Genomic DNA, 17,124 nt, shown 5'->3' with positions numbered 1-17,124 from the left:
GAACCAAAAATGGCAAGAACAAATAATGGGTAATTCAAGAAAAACTTTCTAGAAGTAAACTAAAGATACATAGTATCTCAAGAAAAGTTTAGTCACACCCTAATAAAATCACTGGATATTAAATTAGAATAAACAATCTTGGGGCATACGTGCTAAAAGATTCAAGTCTCTATAAATCAAGCCAGCGTCATCACACCTCTACATACCATTATGCATCTTTCTTCTGCTTACCATTAAAGCCAGAAGGTGAGGAAAATGCCCACAGAGCTCTTACGAGGAATATATGTGACCCAAGAAGGCAAATCTGAAGTTCGGTATAAAGGCAAGACACAAATATTGTCAAACACATAAAACCAAGGAACTATAGTTTCCATAAGCTCTTCTTGAAGGTATTAGTAGGGGAGGACTATCACCCAACTAAGAACAAATGAAACTCCAGAAAATAAAGTAAAAAATAACCAACTGAGTTGAAAGAAGAAAGAGGAGAAATGATGAGATATCGTAAAGTATACGAATTTCCTCATCCTTCATAGCAGGGGGTCACAATGTTAAAACACACACAAGCAGTACACACAGGAAAATATTCATAGTCTGGTCTCAGTCATGCTATGGGAAAAGAACAATGATGAATCAGCTTTGGGAAAAGCCTTGTTGCTGCCCTCAAAGGTAGAGGGTGCTGGCAGAGAAGAGAAGAAACAATAACTAAAGCTAGCAGCGCTCAGGAGAAGAGCAGATATTGTGCAGATCCCAAACAGGGGAGGCAATGGTGTTGCAGCAAGAGCAAATGAGTCTCGGGGACTCATTCATCAGGGGAAAGATCTCTGAAAAATCTCTCAGGAATACCCAGGAAGCCTCTGAGAGGAGGCTGATCTCCAGCAGTTAAACTCATGGACGTTCATACCATAATCTGTATATAAAAAGTAAAGCATGTAATTCAAGAAATTAACTTAAAAGTAGGAAATAAGACCTTATCTTATAATCATATGCTCCTAAAGCCTAGAACATACAGTTTACATTAAAATACAGAAACAGGTTAAAATAACTGTCCCTTAGAGACTAAAAGGATACATTTGCTATTGGAAGTGAGCCGGGAGAGACAACAAATGTCTCCTTTAATAAACAATTCCACCTTCTTCCTTTCTAGTGATGACAGCTCAGGTAAGAAGGGATTTGTTGTTGTGTTAAGATGACTTAATTGGATTTGGTACTGGAATCCTTGGAACTACTAATCTATAAATAACGGTGTCCAGAAGTAGCTAGGAAAGAAATGTGACTCCTCAAAAGTTATTTGTACTTATTAATTGTAATTCTCTCCATATCAAATCATAGATATCAAGATCCACAGAGGTAGAAAAAGAACATATAACACAGGAGTGCCTGGACGGCTTAATGAGTTGAGCATGTGACTCTTGATTTTGGCTCAAGTCATGACCTCAGGGTCATGAAATTGAGCCCCACATCAGGTTCCATGCTGGACATGGAGCCTGCTTGGGATTCTCTCTTCCTCTCCCTCTGCCCCTCCTCCGCTTGCACTCTCTGAATGAATGAATGAATGAATGAATGAATGAATGAATGAATACACAAACCCAATAAGGATTTATCCCAGAAATGATAGCTATTAGTTACTGTTGTTCTAGAATGTTCACATTATTCCAGGACCTGCTTCATAGGTAACTATGACAGAAAGCAGCTACCTTTTGATGTGTTGTTTCCCCCATATCTAAAAGTTCGATGATCTGTGGTCGGCACATCAAACGTGTATTAGCCAGTCTCTGCTCTGTGGTGAGGGACATTTCCTTCAGGAACTCCGAGGGTGTCAGCTAGAATTTAAAACAAAACAGCTGAAGATTCATAAATGGTTATACTGAAAAAGTATTTTCATGAGCGCCAGTAATGAATAATTTGTGTTTGTAACTTTCAGGATAATTCTGGAATGCCACTAAGTTCCCTTATAAAATATTTAAATTAACTAAATAATACAAGAGAAGTACCTGTGGACTTTTAAGCTCTTTGCACAGTAATTTGAAGTGACATGTTGTTGCTGTTTCCTTGTCATTTTGAAGAAATCACACAAAAGAAACTGGGAGGAGGGAGGGGAGTCAAGAAATTGCACAGGAACATGTCCAAAGAGCTTAACATTTATGTTCAGAAGGAGCATCTGAACATACAACCCTGCTTCCAAAATCACTTCTGGTCTTCAGAACTAAGGAATTTGAAATGCTTCTATTTCTCAACTCCAGTTACAACAAACAAACAAAGCCTGTGGGTGGTTTCACTATCCTGCTGTATCAGGTTAAAGAGGAATCTTGTGAAATGAGGAGGATCTAGGAAGAGTGACTGCACAGCTTAGGAATGAGTTTGAACTCTTTAGAAATCACAAGAGCGCATTTAGACCTTGTTTTAAAAGAGCTTGAAGCCCATCCATCACCAGAACCAGCAGCCAGTCATAGTCACACACCCAAACAGGAACACAAAATGCTTTAACACTTTCTAATATTATGGGGGGGGGGGGGGAATGTAACCTATTATTTAAATAAAAATCATTTAAATAACCCAACAAGGTTTAGTTACCCAGGACCAAACACCATTATCTACTTATTGTTGTTCTGGAATGTTCCAGGGCTTACTTTATATGCAAGGGGGGATGATGATCACTGACAGCAACATCATGCTTGAGCATATACCAAGACTTTTTAAAACATTCAGAGGTTATACAATTTAGTTGATTGATTTCACCTTGGGTTAAAATCACTGCTCTTCAAAATGCATACAAAATTAATTTCTGTGATTGAATCCATTTAAATGAAGGCATATTTCTAATACAGCTTCCGACTTCATTTTTGAGGTTCTTTTTGACTGGAACCCGGATTAGAATACTAAAATGTTAGGAAATTTCACCTGTGTTGCGGTTTAAATAAAAATAATAAAATCTTAAAAACAAATGTCAGGAGTTACTTTAAATACAAAACTATAACCACCACAAAAGTGATTGATGATAGGTTTTATTTTTTCAATCAGAACATAACTTGAGACTAGTTTTTTAAATATGGTGAATACCATCTCGAACCCTACACATTATTGTTGATATTCTCTATAGCATGAGTTTATAATTCAGTTCTCATCAAATTATTATAACTCATTAAAAACAGAAATATTTTTTATTTTAAAGGACAGGGAAAATGTATTTTTCTTTGATATCATATAGTCATTACTTTGATACTCTATGTTCTACAAATATGCAAACAGAAATAACTCTTGCCAATCAACACATAATAAATTATTTAAGTTAAACCCTATGAAATTCTGATATCTGATTGTTTTGAACTACACAGTCTCACAGGGTTCAACCTAACATTTAGAAAACCATAATAATTTGATTGCATAGTCTTACTTCAACTGATTAACTGAAGCAATTCAAGCCTCTACTTTGAGGTACGTGGTTTCAAAAACTCTCCTGGCTCTGAGTGGTGCCTGTGCTCAGCCCCAAGCTACCATGTTATCTAAATGGATCTCATCAGTCCGTACTTCTCCATGTGATTTCTGAGACTGCCAAGTAGCAGCTGTCGTCCCCCTGAGGAGGCTGCATTAGGTATGTTACACAGAAAGTCTCAGATACATTACCATTCGATTTACTTCTTCTTTTGTAACCAACTTTGGATTTAAGGGTGGCAAAACCTTGCTCTGGAACCCTTTCAGCATTCTGACTAACCCCATCTGAACAGCCCCCATGGACTCCTCGAGTCTTCTACCCGCCATCTTTAGTTCTTTCTTTCATTCACCTAGGAGTGAAAATAAAAAAGTTTTAGAGAAAATAACGGCTAATTCCTGAATACAGGTCACAATTTATTTAAAGCTTTTTCAAATACAAAAGTTTTAGAAAAGACCAATCTTCAAAAACACATTGAATTCTTGTAACAAATGCCTTAACTAAAGGAATCTATTCCATGTACTTAGTCCAGAGTTGACCTCGTTCCAAAATCTAGGGTTCCTTTTAGACAAACCAAGTGATTCTGGAGTGAGCTCAGGCAAGATGTGGAAATATAAGCAGTTCCTACATTTTGGTACTTTTATCCTCCAAGACAAAAAAAGTAAACACTGCTCAATAAATACACTTCATAGCTTGCTACTTTATAGGCTTATTTGATAATTCTCTCTCATGACACCCTCCAAACAGAAAAAAAACATAAGGCTTCAGGCCTTCACAGCTGGGCAGAGACTAAAAACCCAGTAGGAGATGAGATAAGGATGAGGAAGTTTCTGGAGAATTTTTGAAGTTTTTAGTCATAAATAAGTTATTAAACAGCCACCCCCCTCCATCCCAAATCAAAGAGCTAAGACATCTGCCCTCCACAAATTCTTCCTTATGCCTTGTAGGAGGATACTTGCAACTGTGGGGGCCTATTTAGAACTACATGGGGATTTCTACTTTATCCAACCCTGTGCCAAAGGGAATAAATAAATAAATAAAACACCTAACAATGCTTGATACCATGTCAAATAAAAAACCGTAAAAATCATTACAAACCTCACAAGACAAGAAGTCATTACCAGGAAAAAACAAGTGAAGAAAGAGGTACATAAAGAAAAATAAATCTGAGTGAAAATTTTAATAAGGGACACTAAACTAAAGCAGCAAAACATCCAAGGAAATGAACATGAAATTTTAGAAAAGGAAAAAAAAAAATCAGAGAATAAATGGTTGAAAATAGTAGACAGTCCAAAAGTAGATCTGAGGCACCTGGATGGCTCAGTCCATTAAGTGTCCAACTTTTTTGGCTCAGGTCATGATCTCACAGTTAGTGGGTTCGAGCCCTGCATCGGGCTCTATGCTGATGGCTCAGACCCTGGAGCCTGCTTCAGATTCCGTGTCTCCCTCTGTCTCTGCCCCTCCCCTGTTAGCGCTCTGTATCTCTCTGTCTCTCAAAATTGAATAAAACATTTTTTAAAAATTAAAAAAAAAAAGAAGATCCAACACACTATAACTGGTGCCCATGAAGAAGAAAAATTACTGAAGTGGAACTAATATTTAAAACTATCATCCAGGGGCGCCTGGGTGGCTCGGTCGGTTAAGTGTCCAACTTCGGCTCAGGTCATGATCTCACGGTCGGTGAGTTCAAGCCCCGCATCGGGCTCTGTGCTGACAGCTCAGAGCCTGGAGCCTGTTTCAGATTCTGTGTCTCCCTCTCTCTCTGCCCCTCCCCTGTTCATGCTCTGTCTCAAAAATAAATAAACGTTTAAAAAAATTAAAAAAAAAAACCTATCATCCAGGAAAAATTTCCAGAAATAAAAGAAAACATAATGAAAAGGGAGTGGTAGTTACTCAGGAAGACAGACCCAGAATGGTCAACTCTGAGTCATATCTGTTCGGTTTTTTTTAAGCTTATTTATTTATTTTGAGAGAGACAGAGTTGGAGCGGGAGAGGGGCAGAGAAAGACAGAGAACCCCAAGCAGGCTCCACGCTGTCAGCACAGAGCCCACGCGGGTACAGAACTCACGAAACGGTGAGATCATGACCTGAGCCAAAATCAAGAGTCAGGCGCTCAGTAGACTGAGCCACCCAGGTGGTCCAACTCTGAGTCACACCATAACAGAACTATTAGACTTTACAGAATTTTTAAAAGGCCTCATATCCTCCAGACAAAAAGATAAAGTAACTTACAAGGGCAAGAGAATTAGATGTCATTGGACCTTGATTTTTCAACTATGCTTTTGCAACCTATGAAATGAGAAAAGAGAGGAGCAACATTTTCCAAAAACTTTAAAAAGTGTGAGCCAAGGAGTTTATATACATCCAAGCTCTCCTGCAGTTATCAAAGCTACAGGAAAGGAGTTTTGAACATGCAAAATTTCAGGGAAAATTGTAAACAAGTTCCCTTCCTTAGGAACCTACCAGAGGATGGGCTTCAGCCAACCAAAAAGTGACCAGGAACCTCAGCAAAAGAACTGACAATGAACATTTCATGTATTTAACTTTAGAGCTAATTTTAATGATGAAGTTGGAGACACAAGGAGAAAATAGAATTCAAACATATTTTCTGACAAAGTAGAAAGAATACAATTTTAAAAGTAAAAAATAGAAATAAAATCAAAAGTTGACTAAGATCATTAACAATTGTGTAAGTAATAGGTAGGAGTCAAACTGTTTAACCAGATAGAATAAAGGAGCTTAGGGGGGCAACTAGGTGACTCAGTGGGTTGAGTGACCCACTTCGGTTCAAGTCATGATCTCGTGGTTTGTGAGTTGGAGCTTCACATCAGGACCTGTGCTGACAGTTCAGAGCCTGGAGCCTGTTTTGGAATTGTGACTCCCTCCTTCTCTGCCCCTCCCCCGCTCATACTCTGTCTCTGTCTCTCAAAAAATAAACGTTAAAAAAGTTTAAAAAATAAAGGAGCTTAAGGAATTATGGTAGAAAGCCTGTACAATGGCAGTCAATGATACCTGTTTCCAAGCACTCATGTGTTTGTGTAATGCCCTGTCCCTGAGTGCAGACTATCCTTTGGTATTCTAACAAATATAATGCGGCACAAGCAATGTGTGTCACTTTCTGAGATTAGTCATAAAGAGACTTGGTTCCATCTTGGGTACTATCTGGGTCCCTGTAAGATCATCAGCTGCCACATTGTAAGAACACTCAGAAAGCCTATAGAGAAGCCCATGCGGTGAGGGACCAAGCCTGCCAACAATGACATGAGTGAACTTGGAAGGGGATCTTCCAAGGCCTGCCAACAACCATGTGAATGAGCTTGAAGGTGGATTTGCCATCTCCATTTTTGCGTTGGAATGACTACAGGCCCAGCCAACAGCTTGATTTGAGATGCAAGACAGACACTGAGGCAGAAGCACCAGCTAATAAGCCACAGCTAGATGCCTGACCCATAGAAAATGTGAGAAAACTAATATTCATGGCTTTGGTTGGGGGTAATTTGTTACATAGCAATAAATTACTAATGTAGGCATTATATGGGTTTTATACACACCAAAAAAACTAAACCTAAAAGTAAACCTTCCTAAATACCAAAAGAAATTTTAGAAAAAGCAAAGAACACATACTAAACATAGAAAGACAAACACAAAAAATTAACTGTAATGCACATAATTATTACAACACAAAGTAATATTAGAAGTGATGTCACCAACATGGTGCAATAGGCGCCAACTTCATAAAAAAAAACCAACTAGAAACTATCCACACTCAAGATACCTTTGTGAAAATCCCAGAGCCCAGAGGTGAGGCTGAAGGGCCCCCTTGGATCAGAGAGACATGGGAGAACCTCAGAAACTTTATGTTCAGTAAAATAAGCCAGTTTATAAAAGACCACATATTGTATGAGTCTATGCACATGAAGTGTCCAAAACAGGGAAATCTCTAGAGAGAAAGAGTAAATTAGCAGTTGCCTAGGGCTACAAGAAATGAAGGAATGGCAGGGTGATAGCTAAAAGGGATGGGATATCTTATTGAGATGATGAAAATGTTCTAAAATTGACTGTGGTGATGATTGCACATATTTGTGAATATAGCAAAAACTACTGAGTTCTATATATGCCTTAAGGGTAAACTGTATGGTATGTGAGTTTAATCTCAATAAAGTTGTTAAAAATACACTTAAAAACATTTTAAAAATCAATTCTTAAAAACTGAAAACCAGCAAAAGGAATGAACCTTGCTGTACATCAAGTTGGTGTCATAACCACAAAGAGAAAACAATTATTCCAACTGACTTTAAATACAATGTTTTGACTAGACTATCTTCATTGTAGTCTTAGTGTTAGTCATAATATTAGTAATAATATTTTTCTTTGGCTCAAGCCCCAAAATGAGGCTTGAACTAACAACCCCAAGATCAAGAGTTGCATGCTCTACTGACTGAGCCAGCCAGGCACCCCAGTAATAATATTTTTAAAACATGTAATTAAATCAATTTTGTTAAGAACAAAAGCATTTCAGCTTCATAAAAAATAAAACCAAAGTTCTTATATTAAGAAATCCTATAATCTTACATTTAAATTGAAAATAATTGTAAGTTCGTGATTATTTTCTCCTTTTAAATAGCCTGACTACTGGGATGCCTGGATGACTCAGTTGGTTAATTGTCCCACTCTTGATCTCGGCTTAGGTCATGGTCTCATGGTTTGTGGGATCAAGCCCCACATCAGGCTGAATGCTGATAGCATGGAGCCTGCTTGGGATTCTCTCTCTATTCTCTCTCTCTCTGTTTCTCTGTCTCTCTCTCTGTTTCTCTCTCTCTCTCTTTCTCTCTCTCTCTCTCTCTCAAAATAAATGAATAAACTTAAAAAAAAATTAAATAACATGCATAATGAAAGAGCTCAGAAACAATGAAGGCCCGGTAAGCAATAATAGTCCAAGGACATAATGTGGTCTCTAAATACCCCACTAAAAGGAACCACTGCTCCTTGGAGACATGGGTAATTTGAGGTCTGAGGCATAAAATGTTTACGATGAACTTGGAACATTCTATTTTACCATAGAACAAGGACATTATCAAAGGCAACTGGGGTTGTGTCTAAAGGACCCAGAGTAATTTGAAGGAGTTCCCATTCACCAAAGATAAGACAATTTGAATATGTTTTTTTTAAAGTCTTCAATGGATAAGTCTCTAAAAATCTAAGTTCAAATGATACTAAAAAAAAAAAAAAAACTCATTGGTCACCTTTGGAAGTTGCTAAGGCACAAAACTATTTTGGAAATAATAAAAGGAAAGAATCAATCATTTGTCGTGCACTTTTTTTGTTCAGATTGCACTGCAAGTTAACCAAATGATTGAGGAAGGAAAATGATTCTTCATAGAACAATTCCAGCTAATAAACTCAGAAGTAACAGAAAAAAAATGACCATTATGCAGTCCCTAATGAAATGAAAGATCATCAATGCTAAAATCATTAGGAAAGATGTTGCTGAAGAACTCTATAATGGCTCAATCAGGCTAACAACACCTGAGCCCTCTGAATCAATCTCAACACCAAATGAGTGAAAACCAGACATATTATGTGCCTCCTGACATGATGTACCACACAGCACCAGCTATGCAGAACTGTTAACAAAAATCTACACCTCTAGACCTACCAGCCAGGTTGTAGGAGACACGGGGAATGGAGGAACAAGTATATTCTGGAGGAATACAATTAAGCTAAGTGCAGAGTGTGGGAAATATTATAGGAAAATGACCTTTATTCAACCAATAAATGGCATCAGAAAGTTGTGGGTGGGGGGCAGTTATAAATTAGAAGAATCTTAAACCAACCAAATGCAAAGGTACATCTCGTTTGGATGATGATTCAAATACGTGAATAAAAGATGATATAAAATAATTACTGGGGTTTTTGTAGGACAATGGTACCATGGATGTGATTTTTTTTAAAGAATATTCTTATCTGTTAGAGATATGTATCATTTATGGGTAAAGGGAAATTATGTCTGAAATTTACTTTAAAATACTCCAAGAGGGGTGCCTGGGTGGCTCAGTTGGTTAAGCAAGTGGCTTCGGCTCAGGTCATGATCTCACAGTCTGTGTCTTTGAGCCCAAAATCGGGCTCTGTGCTGTCCGCTCAGAGCCTGGAGACCGCTTCAGATTCCGTGTCTCCCTCTCTCTCTGTCTCTCCCCGCTTGTGTTCTGTTTCTCTCTCTCTCTCTTAAAAATAAATAAACATTAAAAAATATTTTTTAAATACTCCAGGAAAAAAAGTGTGTGGGGGTAGGAATGCAGGTATGGGTGCGTGGGTATGTGAGGGAGAAGGACAGAAGAAATAAGAATGGGAGAATACTGACAAACATCGAAGATTATAGCATTCTCTCCACTTTTGTGTATGTTTTTAAATTTTCATAATTAAAACATTAATACATACAAAATCCTGTGCATGATTATTCATAAGAGCTTTCACACCTAAATGTCCCTCAGCAGGGCATGATGAAACAAAGAGTGGTACTTGGTGCAGCAATAAAAAAGAACAAATGATTGATAACAACCTGGATGGATCTCAGGGACAAAAAGAAAATGGAAAAAGACGATAATCCCAACAGGTTGCACACTGTGTGATTCCATTATATGATATTCTCAAATGACAAAATTACAGAGACGAAGGACAAATTAGTGGCTGCCACAGGTTACAGATGGTGGTGGCAGGGGGATGTCTGTAGTGATAAAATAGACACACAGAGAAGAAATAAGATGATAGGCAAAAATCTTAAGGCTTCTAGAGTTGGAGTGAATAAGAAAATTTGCTAATAGGAAGTTTTTTACTTCTTACAAGTCATGCATTCAATTTCTAGTGCTATTACTGAACCTAACAAAGGGATTTCTGTAACTTGATTGTGGTGGAAGTTATATATATTTACACATGCAATATATTGACATGGAACTATACATACACATTGTACCAAGGACAAATTTTTGATTGTGATATTATGCTCTAGTTATATAAGATGTTACCATGAGGGAAATAGGAGGTCAAGGATATATGAGACCTCTCCGTGCTTCCTTTGCAACTTCCTGTGAATCTATAGTTATTTCAAAATAAAATTTGTTTTAAAAGTTTTTTAAGAAAAAGAAAGAGAGACAGGCAAAACTCATTGTTGATGAAGATGTTATAAAGGTGGGCATCTGTACCCTACAGCTAACATCATTTTGGCAACCTTTAAAAATTGTGCCTATTCTTTGACGCATAAATATGTTCTGCTGGAGGATTTACCCCAGATATGGAAAGATGTATTCATAAGCTATGCTGTAACTTGAAATGACCATTCTATTTCAACAGAATGGAAATACAATGATTTCTATCAAACCAAAACACAAAGCAGTTACCTTGTTAAAATCTGATGACTCGGGTATTTTTTTATTAAAACTAATTTCTTTCTATAACTGATTTCTTAAGTGCTTTAAAAATCTTGGCCATTTTCCTCTTTTATTTTCTTCCTGTTTTGACCACTAATACCATGATTACAATTCAGGCCTGCAGTATTTGGATCATGCTGTTGCAGTTCCTTAACAACAAGGGTTAAGATATTTTTCCCTAAAAATCTGCTCACACTGCTCCTTCTGTCTGCAACATCCTTTCTTTACCTCTGCACAGATCCCTTCCTGATTCAAATGTCATTTCCTTATCAAAGCAACTTGTTTCTGATCTTACGAGCTGGAAGTGACTGTTCAACATCTCTGACCTTCCAGTATCTTACTTTTTCTCTCTTTTATGACACCTAAAACTTTCTACTTTATAGTTATGTGTGTGCTTATTCTGATCTTAATAGACCATAGACTCCTTGAGGTAGAGACTGTAATGCATACTGCCTTGTATTTAATGCATGCCTATGAATTTCTAATGAACCATTGACCAGTAAATTAGACAGAGTCGATATTCAGGGGTGTTATTAAAAATGACAATCAGCTAACCTGCTGCTCCAATATCTAACACAAAACTGAATCCATACAAATAGGCCAAATGCATTCATGTCCCTGGAATGCCTTGACTCATGTAATCCATCAGTCATCTTAATGCCGTGCTTTTTAATTTTTTTAAGTTTATTTATTTATTTAGAGAGAGAGAGAGTGCATGAGAGGGACAGAGATGGAGAGCAAGAGAATCTTGAGCAGATTCCACGGTCAGAACAGAACCTAATGTGGGGCTCGATCTCACAAGTCTGAGATCATGACCTGAGCAGAAATCAAGAGTCAGATGCTTACCTGACTGAGCCACCCAGATGCCCCAACACCCTGCTTTAAAAGACCATCCTCTGATCAAAAATATGGTAAAAGGGGCCATGAACCAAAGACCTTTTTAACTAAGGAGGTCGGGATAACACTTTTATTAGGGCACTTACTGCACCAACTAGGCATATACACCAAATCTTCAGTTTGCACCAATAATAATTTTTTATTTTTTTTAAATGAACTTTGGGGAAGATGGCGGCATAGGAGGAAGCTGGGCTCACCGCATCCTGTGGATCACGTAGATTCCACCCACACCTGCCTAAATACCCAGAAAATCACCAGAAGACTAGCAGAACGGATTCTCCAGAGCCAAGCATAGACGAGAGGCCCACGGAAGAGGGTAGGAAGGGCGGAGAGGCAGTGCGCACTACACAGACTGGCGGGAGGGAGCCGGGGTGGAGGGGCAGCCCGCCAGCCAAGCAGAGGCCCCAAATCTGGCTTGCAAAAGCGGAGGGGCCGGAGGCAGTGTTTTCAGACAGCAAGCGGGACTTAATATCTGGAATGTTATAAGTTAACAGATCTGCTCGGAAAGGAGGAGGGCTGGAGGACAACAGGAAGGAGAGTTGTTGAGCCCCGGACGACAGAGCACAGCTTGGCAGGGAACAAAGGTGCTCACCAGTGCCATCTCCCTCACCCATCCCCCAGCAGAAACCACAAAGGGAACCAGTTCCTGTCAGGGAACTTGCTTGCACCGCGCAAACACCCAACGCTGTGCTTCAGTGGATCCATCCCTCCGGTGGGTCTGACTCCCTCCCGGTGCCGCAGGGCCCCTCCCAAAGGGGATCTCCCAAGGAAAAGCGAGCTGAGCCTGCCCCTCCTGCCCCTGTGCACCTTGCGATCCACCCCAGCTAATACGCCAGATCCCCAGCGCCACAAGCCTGGTGTGTGTAAGTAGCCCAGATGGGCCACGCCACCCCACAGTGAATCCTGGCCCTAGGAAAAGGGAAGAGAAGGCACACACCAGTCTGACTGCGGACCCACCCACCAACGCAAGTTATTCAAGACAGCACAGGGGAAGTGCCCTACAGTCCCACACCACTCCAGGGACTATCCAAAATGATGAAACGGAAGAATTCCCCTCGGAAAAACGTCCAGGAAATAACAACAGCTAACGAACTGATCAAAAATGATTTAAACAATATAACAGAAAGTGAATTTAGAATAATAGTCATAAAATTAATTGCCGGGCTTGAAAACAGTATAAAGGACAGCAGAGAATCTCTCGCTACAGAGATCAAGGGACTAAGGAACAGCCAGGAGGAACTAAAAAATGCTATCAGTGAGTTGCAAAATAAACTGGAGACAACTATGGCTCGTATTGAAGAGGCAGAGGAGAGAATAGGTGAACTAGAAGATAAAATTATGGGAAAAGAAGAAGCTGAGAAAAAGAGAGAGAAAAAAATCCAGGAGTATGAGGGAAAAATTAGAGAAATAAGTGATGCACTAAAGAGAAATAATCTACGCATAATTGGTATTCCAGAGGAGGAAGAGAGAGGGAAAGGTGCTGAAGGTGTACTTGAAGAAATAATAGCTGAGAACTTCCCGGATCAGGGGAAGGAAAAAGGCATTGAAATCCAAGAGGCACAGAGAACTCCCTTCAGACGTAACTTGAATCAATCTTCTGCACGACATATCATAGTGAAACTGGCAAAATACAAGGATAAAGAGAAAATTCTGAAAGCAGCTAGGGATAAACGTGCTCTAACATATAAAGGGACACCTATAAGACTTGTGACCGATCTCTCTACTGAAACTTGGCAGGCCAGAAAGGAATGGCAGGAGATCTTCAATGTGATGAACAGAAAAAATATGCAGCCGAGAATCCTTTATCCAGCAAGTCTGTCATTTAGAATAGAAGGGAGAGATAAAGGTCTTCCCAAACAAACAAAAACTGAAGGAATTCATCACCACTAAACCAGCCCTACAAGAGATCCTAAGGGGGATTCTGTGAGACAAAGACATCTCTACCAAAGACATCGCTACAAGCATGAAACCTACGGACACCACAATGACTCTAAACCCATATCTTTATATAATAACACTGAATGTAAATGAACTAAATGCGCCAACCAAAAGACATAGGGTATCAGAATGGATAAAAAAACAAGACCCATCTATTTGCTGTCTACAAGAGACTCATTTTAGATCTGAGGACACCTTCAGATTGAGAGTGAGGGGATGGAGAACTATTTATTATGCCACTGGAAGTCAAAAGAAAGCTGGAGTAGCCATACTTATATCAGACAAACTAGACTTTAAATTAAAGGCTGTAACAAGAGATGAAGAAGGGCAGTATATAATAATCACGGGGTCTATCCATCAGGAAGACCTAACAATTATAAATGTTTATGCGCCGAATACAGGAGCCCACAAATATATAAAACAATTACTCACAAACATAAGCAACCTTATTGATAAGAATGTGGTCATTGCAGGGGACTTTAACACTCCACTTACAGAAATGGATAGATAATCTAGACACAGGGTCAATAAAGAAACAAGGGCCTGAATGATACATTGGATCAGATGGACTTGACAGATATATTTAGAACTCTGCATCTCAAAGCAACAGAATATACTTTCTTCTCAGGTGCACATGGAACATTCTCCAAGATAGATCACATACTGGGTCACAAAACAGCCCTTCATAAGTATACAAGAATTGAGATCATACCATGCATACTTTTGGACCACAATGCTATGAAGCTTGAAATCAACCACAGGAAAAAGTCTGGAAAACCTCCAAAAGCATGGAGGTTAAAGAACACCCTACTAAAGAATGAATGGGTCAACCAGACAATTAGAGAAGAAATTAAAAATATATGGAAACAAGTGAAAATGAAAATACAACAATCCAAATGCTTTGGGATACAGCGAAGGCAGTCCTGAGAGGAAAATACATTGCAATCCAGGCCTATCTCAAGAAACAAGAAAAATCCCAAACACAAATTCTAACACCACACCTAAAGGAAATAGAAGCAGAACAGCAAAGACACCCCAAACCCAGCAGAAGAGAAATAATAAAGATAAGAGCAGAAATAAACAATATAGAATCTAAAAAACTGTAGAGCAGATCAAAGAAACCAAGAGTTGTTTTTTTGAAAAAATAAACAAAATTGATAAACCTCTAGCCAGGCATCTCAAAAAGAAAAGGGAGAAGACCCAAATAGATAAAATCATGAATGAAAATGGCATTATTACAACCAATCCCTCAGAAATACAAGCAGTTATCAGAGAATACTATGAAAAATTATATGCCAACACACTGGACAATCTGGAAGAAATGGACAAATTCCTAAACACCCACACACTCCCAAAACTCAAACAGAAGGAAATAGAAAGCTTGAAAAGACCCATAACCAGCGAAGAAATTGAATCAGTTATCAAAAATCTCCCAACAAATAAGAGTCCAGGACCAGATGGCTTCCCAGGGGAATTCTACCAGACATTTAAAGCAGAGATAATACCTATCCTTCTCAAGCTATTCCAAAAAATAGAAAGGGAAGGAAAACTTCCAGACTCATTCTATGAAGCCAGTATTACTTTGATTCCTAAACCGGACAGAGACCCAGTAAAAAAAGAGAACTACAGGGGCGCCTGGGTGGCTTGGTCAGCTAAGCGTCCGACTTTGGCTCAGGTCATGATCTCACAGTCCGTGAGTTCGAGCCCCGCGTCGGGCTCTGTGCTGACAGCTCAGAGCCTGGAGCCTGTTTCAGATTCTGTGTCTCCCTCTCTCTCTGCTCCTCCCCTGTTCATTATCTGTCTCTCTCTGTCTCAAAAATAAATAAACGTTAAAAAAAAAAAAAAGAACTACAGGCCAATATCCCTGATGATTATGGATGCAAAAATTCTCAATAAGATACTAGCAAATCGAAATCAATTATAAAAAGAATTATTCACCATGATCAAGTGGGATTCATTCCTGGGCTGCAGGGCTGGTTCAACATTCACAAATCAATCAACGTGATACATCACATTAATAAAAGAAAAGATAAGAACCATATGATCCTGTCAATCGATGCAGAAAAAACATTTGACAGAATTCAGCATCCTTTCTTAATAAAAACCCTCGAGAAAGTCGGGATAGAAGGAATGTACTTAAACACCATAAAAGCCATTTATGAAAAGCCCACAGCTAATATCATCCTCAATGGGGAAAAACTGAGAGCTTTCCCCCTGAGATCAGGAACACGACAGGGATGTCCACTCTCACCGCTGCTGTTTAACATAGTGTTGGAAGTGCTAGCATCAGCATTCAGAAAACAAAAGGAAATCAAACGCATCAAAATTGGCAAAGATGAGGTCAAGCTTTCACTTTTTGCAGGTGACATGATATTATACGTGGAAAACCCGATAGACTCCACCAAAAGGCTGCTAGAACCGATACATGAATTCAGCAAAGTCACAGGATACAAAATCAAAGTACTGAAATCAGTTGCATTCTTATACACTAATAATGAAGCCACAGAAAGTCAAATAAAGAAACTGATCCCATTCACAATTGCACCAAGAAGCATAAAATACCTAGGAATAAATCTAACCAAAGATGTACAAGATCTGTATGCTGAAAACTATAGAAAGCTTATGAAGGAAATTGAAGAAGATATAAAGAAATGGAAAAACATTCCGTGCTTGTGGGTTGGAAGAATAAATATTGTTAAAATGTCAATACTACCCAAGGCTATCTACACATTCAATGCAATCCCAATCAAAATTGCACCAGCATTCTTCTCAAAGCTAGAACAAGCAATCCTAAAATTCATATGGAACCACAAAAGGCCCCGAATAGCCAAAGTAATCTTGAAGAAGACCAGAGCGGGAGGCATCACAATCCCAGACTTTAGCCTCTACTACAAAGCTGTAATCATCAAGACAGCATGGTATTGGCACAAAAACAGACACATAGACCGATGGAATAGAATAGAAACCACAGAACTAGTCCCACAAACGTATGGCCAACTAATCTTTGACAAACCAGGAAAGAATATCCAATGGAAAAAAGACAGTCTCTTTAACAAATGGTGCTGGGAGAACTGGACAGCAACATGCAGAAGAATGAAACTGGACCCCTTTCTTACACCATTCACAAAAACAAACTCAAAATGGATAAAGGACCTGAATGTCAGACAGGAAACCATCAAAACCCTAGAGGAGAAAGCAGGAAAAGACCTCTCTGATTTCTTACTTGACACATCCCCTAAGGCAAGGGAATTAAAAGCAAAAATGAACTCTTGGGACCTCATGAAGATAAAAATCTTCTGCACAGCAAAGGAAACAATCAACAAAACTAAAAGGCAACCCACAGAATGGGAAAAGATATTTGCAAATGACATATCGGACAAAGGGCTAGTATCCAAAATCTATAAAGAGCTCACGAAACTCCACACCCGAAAAACAAATAA

The 17,124-nt window shown here is 38.9% G+C and overlaps 1 protein-coding gene across 25 annotated transcripts in view; it reads right to left on the bottom strand.

The window, feature by feature from the left end:
• The window catches only part of HYDIN (HYDIN axonemal central pair apparatus protein), a 433,865-nt gene that overhangs the window by 333,085 nt on the left and 83,656 nt on the right, over positions 1-17,124 (bottom strand). For 22 of the 25 annotated variants that reach the window (XM_045046329.1, XM_045046327.1, XM_045046336.1 and 19 more), the window contains 2 exons: positions 3,622-3,779; positions 1,695-1,820 (listed from right to left, as the gene is read on the bottom strand). In XM_045046329.1, coding sequence (XP_044902264.1) covers positions 1,695-1,820; positions 3,622-3,756 — 261 coding nt within the window. In that variant the 5' untranslated portion in view covers positions 3,757-3,779. Of the gene's footprint in view, positions 1-1,694; positions 1,821-3,621; positions 3,780-17,124 lie in introns of those variants that run through there. The other 3 variants (XM_045046337.1, XM_023246146.2, XM_023246145.2) reach the window with 2 other exon arrangements.

This window comes from Felis catus, chromosome E2 (assembly GCF_018350175.1).
Source record: "Felis catus isolate Fca126 chromosome E2, F.catus_Fca126_mat1.0, whole genome shotgun sequence".
NCBI classification, from domain to species: Eukaryota; Metazoa; Chordata; class Mammalia; order Carnivora; family Felidae; genus Felis; species Felis catus.
The sequence above is the reverse complement of the archived record's forward strand: the minus strand, read 5'-3'. Positions and strand labels throughout refer to the sequence as shown.